The sequence below is a fragment of the Cupressus sempervirens genome, chromosome 6 (genome assembly GCF_028749045.1).
Source record: "Cupressus sempervirens isolate cs-2001-9-10 chromosome 6, ASM2874904v1, whole genome shotgun sequence".
In the NCBI taxonomy this organism is placed as follows: domain Eukaryota; kingdom Viridiplantae; phylum Streptophyta; class Pinopsida; order Cupressales; family Cupressaceae; genus Cupressus; species Cupressus sempervirens.
This window is the reverse complement of record NC_143123.1, coordinates 12149630-12166298: the sequence shown is the minus strand read 5'-3', so window position 1 is coordinate 12166298 and position 16669 is coordinate 12149630. Positions and strand designations below refer to the sequence as shown.

The window sequence follows — 16669 nt, the reverse complement described above, 5'->3', positions numbered from 1 at the left end:
AGAACTTCTAGAAACATCCTTTATAATTTCTCATTATAATGCACTTTTTTATAATAAAGTAATTTTAGAAATAAAAAGTGCAACTCAAATTAAAATTATAACATGTGGGCCCCAATATCACATAATGATAAAATATAACCTCTTAACACTTCTTCAAGAGCAAGATATGACTATCTGATCCGCAGAATTGACTCTCTTTCCACACCATTTGCCTACGAGAGTCTGGAATAGGCAAATCCATGATCAATGCCATGTCGAACTAAAGAGGGGACATTACATCATGATATCTCCTGTTCCTCACACCCAAAAAAAAACAAAAAGGAAAAAAAGGAAAAAAGAAATTTAAGCTCTTTTATAAGAAAATGCTGAAAATGTAAATAAATATTGTGAAGAGTCGTCATGTGGAATCTAGTACATAGACAGACAGTTCACATTGACTCTGAAGCAATGCTGCATGGAAACAGATGTGATAACGTATCTGAATACGGTATCACATACCGAAGATACAGCGAGATATGACAATTATATTACGTTTGTAGTGATTTAAATACACGTATGTACAATTTTTTATGTTCTAAATTTAAATCTATTTTCAAGAACCCTACACCTCATATGCAGTTGTATATAAGTACATCTGGATAAAATATCCGAGCCATTTTCAGTACTGCACCCAGAAGTATAGAAACAGTAAGTTTTGAATGTGTTAAATATCAAAATGACTTTTTAATGGAATCTAACTTACGACAGTTGTTTTTTCAGAAGATAAGCATTCTTCCCATTGCATAACTGTAGAAGACAAAACAAAACCATTAATTCGAAGCTAGCGAGCATAACTGTATCTGTCGAGAACTCAAAAAGTAATATAGATTCTTGTGTGATGCTTTTATTACAGAAAAAGCAAATGATGAAGCATTAATGTGGACTAGAAAATGGGGTCGGAATAATTTTCTTCATAAACTTCCGATGCTTCTGCAAAAACTAATCATTGTAATTGCACAATTATAATCTATTCCTGTTTGTGTATTGCCCTCTGCAATAGATATTTTATTGTATAGTTGAAAGAATGATTGCATATGATTCAAATTTTAGCAGCAGGTGAAAGAATAAATAAACAAGACAAAAACTAATTTGGTGAATGCAAATTAAACTTCAGGACCGGAAGCAAATAAGTTAATCAGCCCTCGAAATACTTGTGCAGAAAGCTGGTGTGCAGAAAAGAGCTCTCCATCCACATTCCATATACTTTCTTGACCATAAGATACAAAGGTGAATGCTGATGTCTGTCGCCACAAGAATTTAGAAGAGTTTACAAGTTGGCTTCACTAGGACATTGAAATAACATGAAAAATGTTTAAAATGTAATATATAATGTTTGGATCAGTAATAATTTTACAGTTGTAATTAAGGCATACCTTATGGTGTTCAACAAACTTGAAGTCTAATGGGTTTGCACCCTTTCTGGTAAGTTTCAAGAGATGCCTGCACGAAGTCATCCACGTAGTAGAGTCACTGGTATATTTCATGACATCTGCTATTACGCAATCCATTCAAGCCTTAATAATGCCATCAGTCTCAAAAGCACAAAGAACTTTAAAAAAAATATATATTCTAAATTGACCTACTAGTAAAGTGGAATAGAACGAACCATTAAAGTTTCAGGCCCCTTGTCATTTACTGCTACAGTTGTAAGAACACACAACCTTTCTTTGTGAAAAGAATATGGTTGCCTCCATAAGAATATGTATTGGCATAACTTAAGATTTGGCAAATGGTGGTTGGCTGTTCATTATCTAAAGGATCATCAAATTCCTACTTTCAATATAGCCTGTCCCTGATTGAGGCTATGCTTTTTTTAATGTTTTTTAATTATATCTTGATTAAGCTCAACGAACAAGGTTTTCAAGGTTGGAGGAGAAGACTCACCTTCCACTCCTCCCTCACGTTGACCTCTAGCAACACCAACACCATCCACAATCACCTTTAGTCTGGACTCCTCGGGAATCGCCGATTCGCCAGATTCTGCAGCTGGCTCAGCACAATTGAGGGCTTATGTAGAGTACCACTCTAAAAGTCCCATCAATTCCACATCCTTCGAGGCATCCCCCATCTACCCTACCCTACCCTACATTGATTCCTATGCTGAGGCAAAAAAGATACCAATTCAAAATTTTGTAAAGGAAATAAATATAAAAGGAAACATGAAAGCGAGCAAACTAAGCACCCAAAACCAGATAAGACACGGGATAGAAACCAAGGGAAGCAAGAGGAAACAATCAGAAGCAAGCGCCAGAAGGAGAGCAACAGAGCAACAAGCAATGGAGGAAGACTTCTAGTCTTCCATGCTGATCACAGAGCTTCCTTCCTTCTCCAGCCTCTACAACTTTTTATTCCCTTTTCTTGATTCCTATTAGATATTTAGTGCAGGTCCCCATGTGTCTGCTTAGATTGGCCAAATTTTTTTTAGCTCTGGAGCTGGTGACCCTATGACTATTAAATTTTTCTGCTTATTTTTGAGCAGCCATCATATATAGTATGTTAAATTCTGGATATAAAATTGAGAGAAAATAAGAGGGAAATATAGGAGGCAAACAAAAAAGAAGGAAATTAATTTGTGTAGTCATCTGTCATTTTTCTAATAAGCAGTTGCTGCTTATTTCAGCCCTCCCTTTTTCCCAAAACTTATTTTCAATTTTTAGACAGTGGCTTCTCAACTAAAGCAGGGAAAGATTCCAATTTATCCTTTTTCTGTAATTAAAAATATGCTTGGGAACATCCAACTGCTTAAATATAAGTAGAAATTGCACTTCAAGAGCCACATGGGGACACGGGATTAGACTTTAGTACATTGAAACTATCATTAATAACTATATAGTATATAATAAAATTATAAAAGCTTTAGAAATGACAAAAAATTAACTCATGTATTAATTATCAAACTTTTTATTTCCCGGTAAATAGCTAGTAAGGGCCAGCTCCAGCAAATCAATTATTAATTGTAACACATTAATGTATATATTTTTATTTATGTACTTCAAAGGTACAATTGTGTCTTAAACTAAATTTCAAAAAATATATAATTAAACTAATGTCAATAATAAATTAATTAAAATTAAAAGTGCCATACAACAGGACCTATTGAAGAGCAAGTGTGAGAGAAATGTACACTATATATTTGTAATGCAAATGCAACATCAATGTAAAGGGAAATCTCCCATGTTTTCAGCTTTGTAAAGCAAACTATGTATAGCATTGTCTGCAGAGAGGATGAGGAATTCCACTCCCCATTCTAAAATGGGTGTAATTGTAAAATTTGAAAATTAGGATATTTGTACTTCTTATTTTTGGGGCAAGAGTAGAGGTTTTCTCCACCTAGCTCTTTCCTACCAGTGCCCCTAGTGAGTTAGTGTTAGATGCCAAACTCCAACCAAATTGTATAGTTTATTCAAGATTATCAATTCAAAAATATGAATTCTACATTATAAATGATAATAGAAATAAGCAGAGATTACACAAAAGCATCTACTATGTGAATGGATACATAAGATAAATTTATTAATGTCCAACAAGAGATCGCAAAGGGTCTAAGGGACTGCAAAAGTACCACATAAGATCAACCAATGACGAGACCACCAAATGGTGACAAGGAAAAGAACAAAACAAAGCAAAGAAAACCCCAAACTGGCAAACAGAGGCGGAAGCCAACCACATGTTAATCTCTGCCAGCAGCCATGAAATAGTTCACATCCGAAGGCTATGGTCTCGGGTAAGGAGAGTCCCCATCTTTGAGAGCCAGTGCCAATGAAGGGTTGTTGCTAATAATAGCTCTTGCGAGGCCGAACGGACCTAGTGTGGCTAGGAATAAGAGGGTTGAGTGTCCACTTAGTACCTTGAATAGGAAAGGCCAAAGAGAAAAAGGAGGTAATGAGTTGATCTGTGGATTGTCTCAACAACACCTGAAGTTGAACAGTATGGTCCCTAAACCTCGTGGCCTCCTTGAGATACAGTGCAAGATACCTTTGTTTTGTGTAGCTGAAAAAGGACGTGAGAGATCGATGCTCCCTAAAAAGGCAATAGAACCTCCCTCAGGTCTCATAGTAGATGGGCAAAAGGAAGATAAATTGTGTTTCCATGTCAAGCTCCCTCATGTCACACAATTGAAAGACCCACTCCTCCCTAACAATTTGGTGGTCTATTTGAATACGTAGTCAATGCGAAGCAACTCAGAAGAAGCCCAAGGAGATGCAGAGAGCGCGAGTCAAAGTTAGGCGAGATAGGAAGGATGTACAATTACCCCATCCTAAATATCAACAAAGTCCTTAATGTAGAAGGCCATACACAAGCAGAGCCCACCAAGGGGGTTAACCCATGTTGTAAACATATATTGTCTGTAAATGTCCATCCTGACATGCCCATTCAACTTCTGTTGGAAAGGAAGGAGATAGGTAGGGGCATCCAACGAGTAGTGAAAAAGAGGAAGGAAATCAATATCAATCCCCACTAACCGCAAAAGAGTGGAGGTTTGAGCGTACCTACAACATTCCAACTGGTTGAATCAATGCAAGCAATCAATTCAGAGGAGCAATAAGCCCATTAAGAATGGCTTCGGTGCCCCTCAACCGAATCAATGAAGCCCCTAAGCCGGTGGATGGACAATACAAGGTCAAAGATGGCCCCTAGTCCTAAAGGAGGAGCCCCAAACACGACCAAAATGATACTAAGAGTGGAGTGGTGGCACCTAATAATATGACTCAGAAGAAGGGCTTGAACCCTCTCCACTGAGCCCCACTCCAACTCCAAAAGGGAGGTGCCCCAAACCACCAAACCATACAACATTGTCAGTCTGATCAAGGTGTCTAGAAGACTCATCTTGGACATAGTGTCCTGCAAGTGATGTCACAAGCACTGTCTTTCAAGCACTGTCTAGAGCCAACCCCTTATTGAGACGGGGTTGCATAGAAGCTCTCATGTTGGATCGAGGACCAGAGAACTTGACCCCAAGTATGTGTACAAAAAAGAGATCTCGACCTCCATATCTAGAAAGAACAAGTGGAGACGAGAAGTCTTTAAGGAATTGAAGACTTGAACTTGGGTCTTGCCCAGGTTGACCATCAATTGCTCAAAACACAAAATGAGGCCATGCCATCCAAAAGTCTCTAAAGACCCTTTGACAAGAACGATAAGAGGACCAAATCATTTGTGAAAAGAAAGATTGAAATTAAGGGCTGATGAAGTTAACAAGCATCACTCGAAAGAAAATGCTCCTTGAGGAAATCTTCCAAACCGTCAATATAGATGCCAAATAAGGTTAGAGAGAGAGGGCAACCCTACTTCATCCTGATGGTGCTTTGGATTGGATCAAAAAAGCCTCGTGGAGTCCTAAACCTGCCCACAACACTCTCATATAATCTCATGATGGCAATCAATAAAGTCTCTAAAATCCCCATATCTTTAAGTCTCTAGAAGAGAGCAGCTCGAGGAACAAAGTCAAAGGCCTTATGAAAGTCTACAAAGCAATAGTAGACCTTCCTTGAGTGATGTAGTGTTTGGGATTGTGGGCAATAGGGGTAATGCGGTGGGGAAGGAAAGGAAAGAAAACTCCGAAAGGGCAATGACTAGGCTATCAAACATGTTGGAGACACACCCAGTGTCAGTGAAGAGATTAGGGGAGACAAGTCGCTTAAGATGGAGGGCGAAGAGATTATGGTCACCATCATCAGACGAAATTGGGGTGCAGGTGGGGGTGGATCTGGGGGGGAAGCGGAGAGGGGGGGAGGGGGTAGCTCGAAGGATAGGGCTTAGAAAGATTTGGTCAGCCAGGGGAAGGCAAGAGATGCTAAAGCGGTAGATGGAGGGAATGAAGGAGGCATAGGAGAGATCGTAGTCCACAACACTGGCACCCCTCTAATGTGGCCAATAGGTGAAGAGTTGGAACCCGACAAGACGGAAAGACCATTCATGATCACCAAGTTTGAGGACTCACAAAGTTGTAGCAAATCGCTAGAACATATCTAGTGAGGGACTCCTCATTGTCCTTCAAAGTACATTGTAATCCCAGAGCTTACAGATTCGACTCAGAAGTGCAAACAGAATGGAACTCGATCGTAGACGGGTCAAGTAGTCCTCGATCTGTGCAGTAAAGTCTCCCACAATGATAATGTCCCTTGTTCTCCTGCATTTTGTCACCACAAAATGTAGGTAACAGTACAAAACTTTTTCAACTTAATTTCATTTTTCTCTGAGTTAGACCATTATTTAATTGGATAACATTGCTCAATCAATCGACCCCAATTTATATAATGAATTCTTTTACTGAAGGCTTTCATCAAGTCTTTTTAGTTTCTCTCTTTGTTGAGCCTATGCTTATTTTTGAAGCCTTCAACGTCTTTTTTTTTGTTTTCGAGTGTGTGTTTGTTAGCTTTTGGTGCTTTGGTTTTGCTCAAGTTATTGTTTTCGATTTTTCCTTCGATTTGGTATATCTTAGGGCTTAATCGGAGTTGGCAATCAAAAGATATGACCATTTTAGTGCCCAAAAAGTGGACCTTTTAGGCACAACTGCACGAATTAAAAATATCATGTTATATTTTTAAGTTGACATTCACTTTTTGAAAAATATAATATAAATTCACTTTATGTTATGTTTTTAAGTTGCTTTATCCTTTAAATTTTTCACTTAAAGTAACTATAGTGCATTTTATGTTATATTTTTAAGTTGAGTTGCTTTTAATTTTTCACTTAAGTGACTATATAACTATAGGGTGATTTAATTTTTTAATTTTAAATCAAATGTCCTAGTAAATATTACTTTTAAAATGATATTTGCACATTATATATTAACTATAATAGTGTAAATATTATTTATGCCCCATTTGAGTAATATTTCATCAAAAATTAAGTTGATATGTGCTTAATTCATCACTTAAGTTGTGCAAACATGTCTACAAGCACATTTTTATAAAAAGTCCACAATTGCACCTAAAAGGTGCAATTTTGAATGAAAATGTCATGTAAAAACATAAAAGACATGTTATTGCATGTATTTTAAAATATGCAATGACTTCTAAAAGGTGAGAAATGCATATTACGTGTTTTTCAAGATATGTAATAGAACCCAAAGGGTGCATATTTTCCTAAAGGACATTTTTGTGCAAACTTTAAAACATGCATATGCACCTAAAAGGTGCACTTTTGCTTGTGGCTTCCATTGCTAACATGCAATAACACCCAAAAGGTGTGTTTTTATAAGGAAGTCATTGTTGAGTATTTTAGAACATGTAATGGCATCCAAAAGGTGTGTTTTGTCTCCAAGAGCATGCATTTGTCCTCAAGAAACCCGTTTTTGAAGATTCAAGGACAAAAAACTTGATGTTTTCCTCCTCCAAGAACATGTTTTTCATCACAAAAGGTTAGATCTTCCCATATAATTGCTTGAAATCCATTACAAGGGGGGCGTTTTTTAGTTTTAATGCATATATATGCATTTGAGGGTCATGATTTTGCATATTCAAGACAAAAATGACTCAAATACATGCATTTTTTAGCCACATTTTTGTGAAAAACACCTAGATTTGGGGCAGTTTTGATAACTTTTTGGCTTAAATATGTCGTTTTGAGGTTTCAATCCATATATATCTATTGAAGAACACATTTTTGCTTTTAGATGTCGAAAAATGCTTCATTTCATGCCTTCTATGAATCACGTTTTTGTTGAAAACGCTCAGAAATTTGGGTTTTTCATTCACTTTTTTGCATTTTGGAGCCAAGTTTTTGCATTTGGGAAGTTGTTTTTGCATTCGCAAGTAAAAAATGATCAATATATATGCATTTGTGAGCCACGTTTTTGCAAAAACGACCCAAATTTTTGCATGAAAAGGGCAAGTTTTTGTTTAAAAAACTCAAAAAAAAGACATTTCCAGCCCATACATTTGGATCAATAGGATTTATTTTTGAGTTTTAATGTATGCTATTGCCTTTGGAGACCACGCTTTTGGCATTCTCAAGTCAAATTCGACCCTTCATTGCTCATTAATATTTGTTGAATGCAAGTATGGAAAAAGTCAAATAGTTGTTTGAGAATCCGGATTTGGAGGAGAATCAGTCTTCAAAGTTTATGATTCTTGCTATTTTGGCTCTTTGATCTCCAAGTGGACATTTTCAAACTTGCTCATCAATTCATGCTTATCTTGCTACTGCCATGCATATTATGGCTTGTTATTGCACATTTGTCCAAATGTATGACATGTAAAGTGCAATTTCTCTTTAATGTATGTTATTGCCTTTGGAGACCACGTTTTTGGCATTCTCAAGTCAAATTCGACCCTTCATTGCTCATTAATATTTGTTGAATGCAAGTATGGAAAATGTCAAATAATTGTTTGAGAATCCGGATTTGGAGGAGAATTGGTTTTCAAAGTTTATGATTCTTGCTATTTTGGCTCTTTGATCTCCAAGTAAGTGGACATTTTCAAACTTGCTCATCAATTCATGCTTATCTTGCTATGGCCATGCATATTATGGCTTGCTATTGCACATTTGTCCAAATGTATGCCATGTAAAGTGCAATTTCTCTTTAAATAGGATGAAAACATTCATTTTTAAGGGTTTGGAATTTTTCCAAATTCCAAATTTGAATTTGCACATGAAAACAACTTGCTTGTTGACATGTTTGAGTCTAAAACCAAAGCATGTGTTTGTTTTCGTTGTTTGTTTGCTTGCTTTTTCATTTTTCTTCATTTGGAAGAAATTGCAAGTTCTTTCCCAAGAACTTAAGCACATTTCACTTCACTCCACCTTCCACCTCTTCGTGCAAATGCATCGTTTCATTCCATATTCATCATTACATGCCAAGGCACATTGTATCCATCCCTTTCATATGCAATTACACTTTAGGAGCAATTACATGTAATTCCACTTTCCATGTCATGACACACTACATCTCATTCTCTACATGCGATTACATGTAAACTCACCCTCCATCCACATTTACATACAATCTCATCCTTCATTCCCATTTACACGCATTTTCATCATCCGAACCTAAATGCATGTTGTTTTACATGTAATTCATTATTCACTTCACGTAATGACATCCAGAGAACCCATTTTTGACTAAAGATCACACTTTTAAAGTCAAAAATTATCATTTGTATACATTCATATGCATCCCAACTTGCATTCTTGGCCATACCTACGAAAGCCCATCATTGCCCACATGCAATCCATCTTCCCAAGTTTGACTTTGGCCCTTTCCTTCCAAATACATATGCTATCCTGTTCATTTCCAGCCATCATATGTGTTCCATAAGTGTCTAATCCATACTTTATATACCCACCCCACATGGATTCATCATTGCAACTCAAATCCTAAAGTTTGCAAAGATTCAATCTCATTGGAAGATGTTATCATCTTCATGTTGCAGCACACTTTTCAAGATATGTCAAAACTTCAAAAAAACAGAGATATCCCGTCAAGAAGGCATGTTTTGATTCTCAAGAAGTAGTAATTCATTTGATCTTTATTTTCCCAATGGTTGTCTGAGAACTTGAATTTGTGTGGGAATGTGCCAAGCACTTTGTTTCCAAAAAAAATATATATATATATATTGCAGATGCTTGTCGGAAAGTTGTTCCAAGTTTACATCCGGACACCATCGAGAAGGTTTTCAAAGTGTCGGGAACTCCAGAATGTGTCAATCTACAAAGGAGAATTCATGACAACTTGAACGAGAAAAAGCTTGATCACATCAAGATTTCAAATGACAACAGGCAATTCATCAAAGAGAATCAGAGGCTATTCAAAAGATGTAACGCCACGATTATCAAGGTGAATGCAGTGGCACGAAATACAAGAACTCTCAATCCTGTTATCATCTAGGGTTGCATCGCCAAGTACAAGGCCCTTCATAACAATCCCTAGAATTGTTTCTATTCTTTTCCGTCTTTCTTCTTCTTCTTTCATGTTTGTAATTGAAGAGGACGTATTAAATGAAAATGTGTAATTACATGTAATATGACTTACATGTGTAATGACATGTAATCCAATAATTTCTCTTGTTAGTTAGACCGAAATCATCTTTTGTTGTATGCAAGAAAGCTCTGCCAAACTTTTGCAAGCATAACTTTGATTGTGTAGTACCAATTTGGGAGAAAAGTGAATAAAAGAAACAATTGGGTTCAAAGCTTTGATTGGAAGCAATTGTGATAGAGCAAATTAGAAGCTTTGACTGTAATTTGTGCCTATTGTCTTTGATTCATGTTATTATTGTGTGTTCAATAATAGAGCATAGTGATTTAAGAAGCAATCGAAGCTGAAGCTTTGACTGGGAGCGGTTGTGGCAATACATAGACTAGGAGCTTTGATTGTAGCTTGTATTACCATCTCAAATTCACAAAAAATAGATAGAATTCCCTACTTTTGGAAGTCTTTATGCCACAATGGTAGAAGTTATTCTTATAGTGTAGATTAAAATCAGACTTAGAGCCAAACTGGTACGCTTTCAGCTAGCCTTTGATTTAGTGTTGGTTTATCGGTATCACTGTTTACAACTTTAGAGAGAAGTGTATTTTCAGGTTTCATCTTGCCCATTACTTGCTTCGGGGGTAAGTGGATTCTTTTCAAAAAGCTAAGAGGAAAGAATATTGGTAATACCCTTCCAAATCTCTTAACTTCTTGCTTACCTTGAGTTGATCCAAGTAACGTTGAGAAGGGGGAGTCTTCCCTTTAAGGTAGGAGAGACTTTGTATCACACGTTGTGGCTGGTCTACCTATTTTGCAACTAGATTTTACTCAAAGCTGTCGGTTGTAAAGTATCTACCCAACATCCCTCATGACCAAAAATCAAGCAATGAAATCATGCAAGTCCACACAGGATTGTCGTCCAATGTACTATGTATAGCATAAGATGAGGAGGCCGACCAGAAAGTAACAAATTGCATTGAAGACATCCCTAAAGTGCGTGCCCACCCGATCAATATGGATCCACATGAATCTGGAAAAGTTGTCAAGTAAACCACATAAGTCGTGTCCCAAAGGTGGTCTCTAACCAAACAAGCAACACGAACCAAACCCCTAACGTCACTAGAGCTTTTGACCTCATCCCTGAAAGTTGATGGCCACTGCTAGTCAGTGACCCTCAGAAGGGGATGTATGAGGCTCTTGTGCATCTCAGTGACGAAAAGAATATTAACTGACCCAATAGCATCACTAAGAAGACCCAACAAGGACCACAGGGTACTACTGTCATTCTAGCAGTTGACATGCCTGAGGACTCCCTTGTGCCCAACTGCTTTCCTGACCATCATTTGGCCTTGATATCTTAATTCATAGCATCATAGTTCCCACATCGACACCCACAATCGTCTCGATTCCCCTACAAATAGTGCTCCAAGTTGGTTAAGGTTACCAATTGTGGACTATATTGTGACAATTAATTTATTATATTTCCCTTGAATAACAAAAGTTTTATTGATCGCCTTCGTCCCCCTCAACTTGTCATCTGGAAGATGATAGAAAATAAAAAATGTACACATCACAAATCTACTGCTAGAATAGGTGAGAGGACATCCCTTGAGTAGGAGAAGTGGTGATAGGTGGGAGTTGCTACCAAAGAATCTTCAAGTCTTTGTCTACACTTAACTACTTCTCCCTAGCTCCCTCTAGTAGCCTCAAGGCATCCATGAGGTCTTTCTCCGTAGTGGCCAACTTTTGCTCCCTTTCTACCCATGTGGACCTCTCTTATGCCAAGTTGGTGTCAAGCTCCTGTACTCTCCTATGTATGGAAACCTTTTCTCATTTCGCTTTGCAAGTCTGCCATGTAACCTATTGTAGCTGCAAGAATGTATCTCTAAAATTTTGCTCCATCTCGACAAGAGTACCCCATCATGATTACATGCCCCTTGTGTCTTGTCACAACTTGTGGGCTACTCCATTCTAGCACTTTTTCCTGCATCTTTGTGTCCGTCCATCCTTGCCCTTAGAGGTACTCAATGAATTCTGTATGGCATCCCTCTATAATGAACCTCAATAATGCCTCAGCTATCAAGGTCACTAATCCCATATCCAACTCCCTTTATCTATGATGTCTCATGTGGCTAATGCCATAGCCTCCATCTCTACAAGGAAGCACTAAGTAGATTCCCAAAAATGAGGGATGTGACTCTCTACACCACCATCTTCTATGGCTGCTACCTCTTATTTGCCCATGTGATGACTCCCTCTGTCCATGTTGCAATCTCTACGTGGCCCTAGACAGCTTCTCCCTCTTGCCCCATCATTAGGGTAGGTGAGGGTAGTGGTATGTCTTGTACTTCCATCTGAAATTTTGCTAGCAGGTTGTCCACTTCCACATCCATTCCACTCCCTCTGTGCTTGGCTCCTGCTATGCCTGAAAGTGAAATAAGTGTCGATGGTGCTGGTGAAGTAGTAAATATGGTGGATGGGGTGACTAAGTGTGAGGTACTAGTGCTAATGTGATCATAACTACAATGAATTATGTTGTCTCAATTTCATGCAAGACATTGATCTAGATAGTGTGTACTCCCCTCTAATGAGATCTAATATCTACCACCTTGGCCTATGGTAATTGTCTTGTCGAAACCAAGTGTGCTATAGGCTACAACTGATAGCTAGGATGGTGTAAATGTTATCTGCTTCAGCCCCCAATCTGGAAAGTGTAGCAATCTTTCTAGCATACTTTGTTGATAAATCTTGTCAGCTACCACTCCTTCCTTTTGTGCATCATGTGGTCCCACTACCATCTCACTAGTGTCAATTGTCATCCCTCCATTGTCCATTGCCTTTGCACTGCCATCTCTTCTCCATGGGTTTTCATCTCTTGTACACCTCCCCTCAACACTACCTTTTGTCGTGCCACCTCTATCTGAGCTTTCTATGTACAGTTTTCATGCCAAATATGTTGAGTGAGGCATTCTCCTCTTGAACTTCCAATGCATTTTCATGTACTAACCTAGATAGGGGCCTTGGTTGTACAAGTACAAACTCAATCTCTTGTAACGTCTCCCCTACGTCCCTCTCCTGTACAATCGCCTTCTATCTAGTACAACAAGGTGCCATCTAAAACTCATCCTCCAAATTGGAAGATGATGATACCTCTTCTTCTAAGTTGTCATCATTGTCATTGCCCTCCTTTGTAGTAGTTTAGATTTCTTGCTTTACTCTCTTCTTCAAGAGTTCAAAACTACCTATTGTGAATGTATCCAAATGCAACCATTAATTTATTGCCAGTTTATACAGTTCCACCCGACTGGTAGGAATAAAAGTGCTCCAATGCTTAGGTGCCACCTGTGTGCAAAGTGCCTCAAACAATAGGGCAATAGTATGGTGTAGTATATCAAATGTTTTGTGCTTGAGTTGCAATAACTCCTTAATCCAGTCTGACAAGTACTACCCCAATTGTAGGCTCTGTCATTACTCAACCCATTCATTATTTGTATCATCCATATGACAATATCAAATGCTCTACTATCCCTTGTGAGTTTTCTCTTTAGTAGGTCCATTATACACCTCCACTCCAGAAAGTTTATGAAGGATTTATTCAATCCTCTACTGTTGCTACTACTCCATAAACTATCACATTGCTTCAATGTGAGGTCATGTCTGCATATGCACTCTAGCAGCTATTTCTTATCCTCTATGGATATTTTTGAAGAAGGTTTGGTTGCCAAGTGTCCTTTATTTGGCACCCCCTACTAAACTCCTTTGTTGAATAAGATATTGAGACAATTTGATGAAAATATCTTACTATGGACTTGTGTGTGCTCTTGTCATACCCATGAGCCATGGTGCACAATACTAGCTCAAATTCTTTCAAACTGAAAAATAGGCATAAAAATAATTTTGTCTACTCAACCTTGCGTAGTGAAGCCTTCAAATCGTGATCATCCTCCATGCCCTCCCACCAAGCTCTGCATTCACTCCCAGAAACACTCTCAATCATGATGTTTTTTGCTCTAGTCTGCTCATCTTTATCTTTCTGTCCTTCACCCTTCTTTTTGATTGAATTCGCCACCATGTTATGCATCTACAATGGATTTTTAAGTTTTCAAATCTCGCCTTCACCATTTTCCTTACATTCAACCCTTTCCAATTTTTTTGTGGTTGTGAAGTCACTAGAATTATGAATGTCTTGGCACAATGTTTGTACGTAATTGGGATGTTTGTGTGTATCCACACAACATTCATACAACATATGACTAGGATGTTTGTGGAGTGTACATACAAGTTATGTACGGGTGGCGATCTTTCCCAACCTGTAAAATGTAATTTTCTCAGTTTCCTTTTGGCATTTATTTGCCAGTTCTGTCCACCCTCTTCATATTGTGTACAACTATTTCGTACGACCTGTAATTCTTGCTAACAACTATCGTATGTCGTACGAGCCCTACATATGGATGGCTTTGTCACTTTGCTTGGAATGACTGGTAATGACATTCGTATGGTTGACAAATTTATCCCTTCACTTTGCATGGATGGCACTTTACTTTGTATGGATGGCAATGATGTCTTCTGCCCCACACTCCCTTATGGCGTATGGACTCCTTATGAATTTTATGTGCAAGTCATAAAACAAATACCAACATTCTCCTCCATACGACATTGAAGCCCTTGTACAACCCTTGCTTTGTTTCTTGTTGCCTCTCCTCTCGTCTTCCTCCATCTTCCTCATGTAAATTTGGTTGTTATTTCTCATCTTGTCCTCACTTTAATGCACTTGTCCACTGTTAGGGTTTAATACGGTATTTTCTTCTTATATGGGAGACTAACATTTTTATACCCTTCTTAATTTTGTCTATTTTTTTCTATTTTCTTATTATTCCCCTTTTAACTCCTAATATAAGTCTTTTAATTATGACTTTATCCTTTCTCATTTTTCCAATCCTTTTTCCTTTCATTCCCATCTTTGTCACCTTAATTTTTTTGATCTTGTTCAAATAATTTTTTTTCAAAGTGGTTGTACCTTTTAATTTCCTTTGCTTTTGTGCTCCTTGGCCTTCCTATTTGGCTTTTTCATACTTCCCTTCTAAAAATTTTAGGTGTTTTTTCTTTATTTTCTTCTCAGCTTATCTGGTCTTCCAGCTTTGAGCTTCTTTTTGGGTCCCTTTCCGTATTCATTTTGCCTCCTCTTTACCCCTTTTTCTTCATCGCACTGAACCTTTACCTCCAAGGAATACTGCCACATGCAGGTCTCTGGGGGTGTCTTATAACATTCATTTTCATAACATGTCCCAAGGTACTCTAAGTCGAAGATTTTGTCAACTAGAGGGGTAGGCCCCACCCCTTTAAAGCTACCATCTACATATCTACCCCTGTACTTCTGGTATCATGTCCAAATCTGCTCTTAGAATCAGACGTATATTCAATAATTTCTTACATTACACCTCTCCACTTTTTTTTCTTTTATATCCAATGTAACTTGGAGACGGGAGACTTAAAAGTCTCAAAGACTGGTACGAATATTGGTACAACTATTTATTGAAAATAGGAGATGGGGGTACTTGAACAGAAAATCTAATTTAATAATTTCCAAGAAATATCATAATATGAAGTTCTGAAAACAAGAAGAATGGAAGTATGAACATTAAAACCATCAAATCAAAAAATAAAATCTAAAATTCAATTCACTAAGAGTAATAGCAATCCCATTTGCTCATTTAGTATTGTGTCATATAGAGTCAAATAGTTCAAACTCACACAACTAACAAATAAAGAAAAATAATAATTTATTACTTCTTAATATGCTTTTACCTCTAGAGATGCACTGGAGATGTCAGAATTCATGGTTGGAGAATTGGAGATATCAAGAGACTTTGACACGAAATCTCCACCCAATTTTTAAGTCTTTGAATACATGCAAACATTTATCTCAAGGAGGTCGATCATGAGGGCATAAAACAAAGTAATTAATTTACAAAACCTTTCCATATTTGGGCACCCATATCAAGAGACGCTGGTTCAACCAAACACATTTAGTTCATTTGTTTGTAGTTTCCAAGAGGATCTCTTAATCACGGGTGCTCCGCCTCTAGAAATCTTTTGATTTCATTTGTAAATTAATCTAAAAATGTTCCTAACAGGTCAGCCCATAGCAGAAACAGATACAATATATCTATTTAAACTTTGAGGTCTTCAACTTGGGTGCCATGAAGGGCGATCAGCCAAAGTTTTAAGACAAATTTTTTTTATCCTTCAACACAATTTGTTTGTTATTGGTAGAACAGTACAGATATTTAACCTTCAATTAATTTATCTTCTGATTTTCCATTTCTTCTTCTGGATTATTTGAAAACAAATGATAGTGAGAAATTGTTATTGTTGTAAATCTTACCTTGGCCTTCTTGAGAGGAGTATGCTAAACAAATATGGAGGCCAACTGAGAAACATCATCCACTATAGGATTGATCACTCTCTTTTTAAAATGATTTGGTCAAACCAAATTGAGGTGTCTTGTGAGGCTGACCCACTTGGTTTTGCCTTAGCTTCCTACTATTGCTTATATGATTCTTAGGAGGGCTTGAGGGAGGAATAGGTGCCTTTTAGGAGTAATAGAAGATTTAGTAGGGACTCTCTTGGGAGACAAGTAGATGACCTGGTTGGAGGGACGGGAGTTTTCTTTGGGGAAACCATAGTGAAGGAAAGTTTCTAGTTGAAGAAATT

At 37.6% G+C, this 16669-nt stretch overlaps 1 protein-coding gene across 10 annotated transcripts in view; it reads right to left on the bottom strand.

Moving 5' to 3' along the window:
- Positions 1-789: 789 nt before the first annotated feature.
- ACD5 (Diacylglycerol kinase family protein) overlaps positions 790-16669 on the bottom strand; it is a 156641-nt gene continuing 140761 nt past the window's right edge. For 9 of the 10 annotated variants that reach the window (XM_089786331.1, XM_089786336.1, XM_089786337.1 and 6 more), the window contains 2 exons: positions 1413-1479; positions 790-1280 (listed from right to left, as the gene is read on the bottom strand). In XM_089786331.1, the coding sequence (XP_089642457.1) occupies positions 1143-1280; positions 1413-1479 (205 nt within the window). In that variant the 3' untranslated portion in view covers positions 790-1142. Of the gene's footprint in view, positions 1281-1412; positions 1529-16669 lie in introns of all 10 variants that reach the window. The other variant, XR_016352591.1, reaches the window with a different exon arrangement.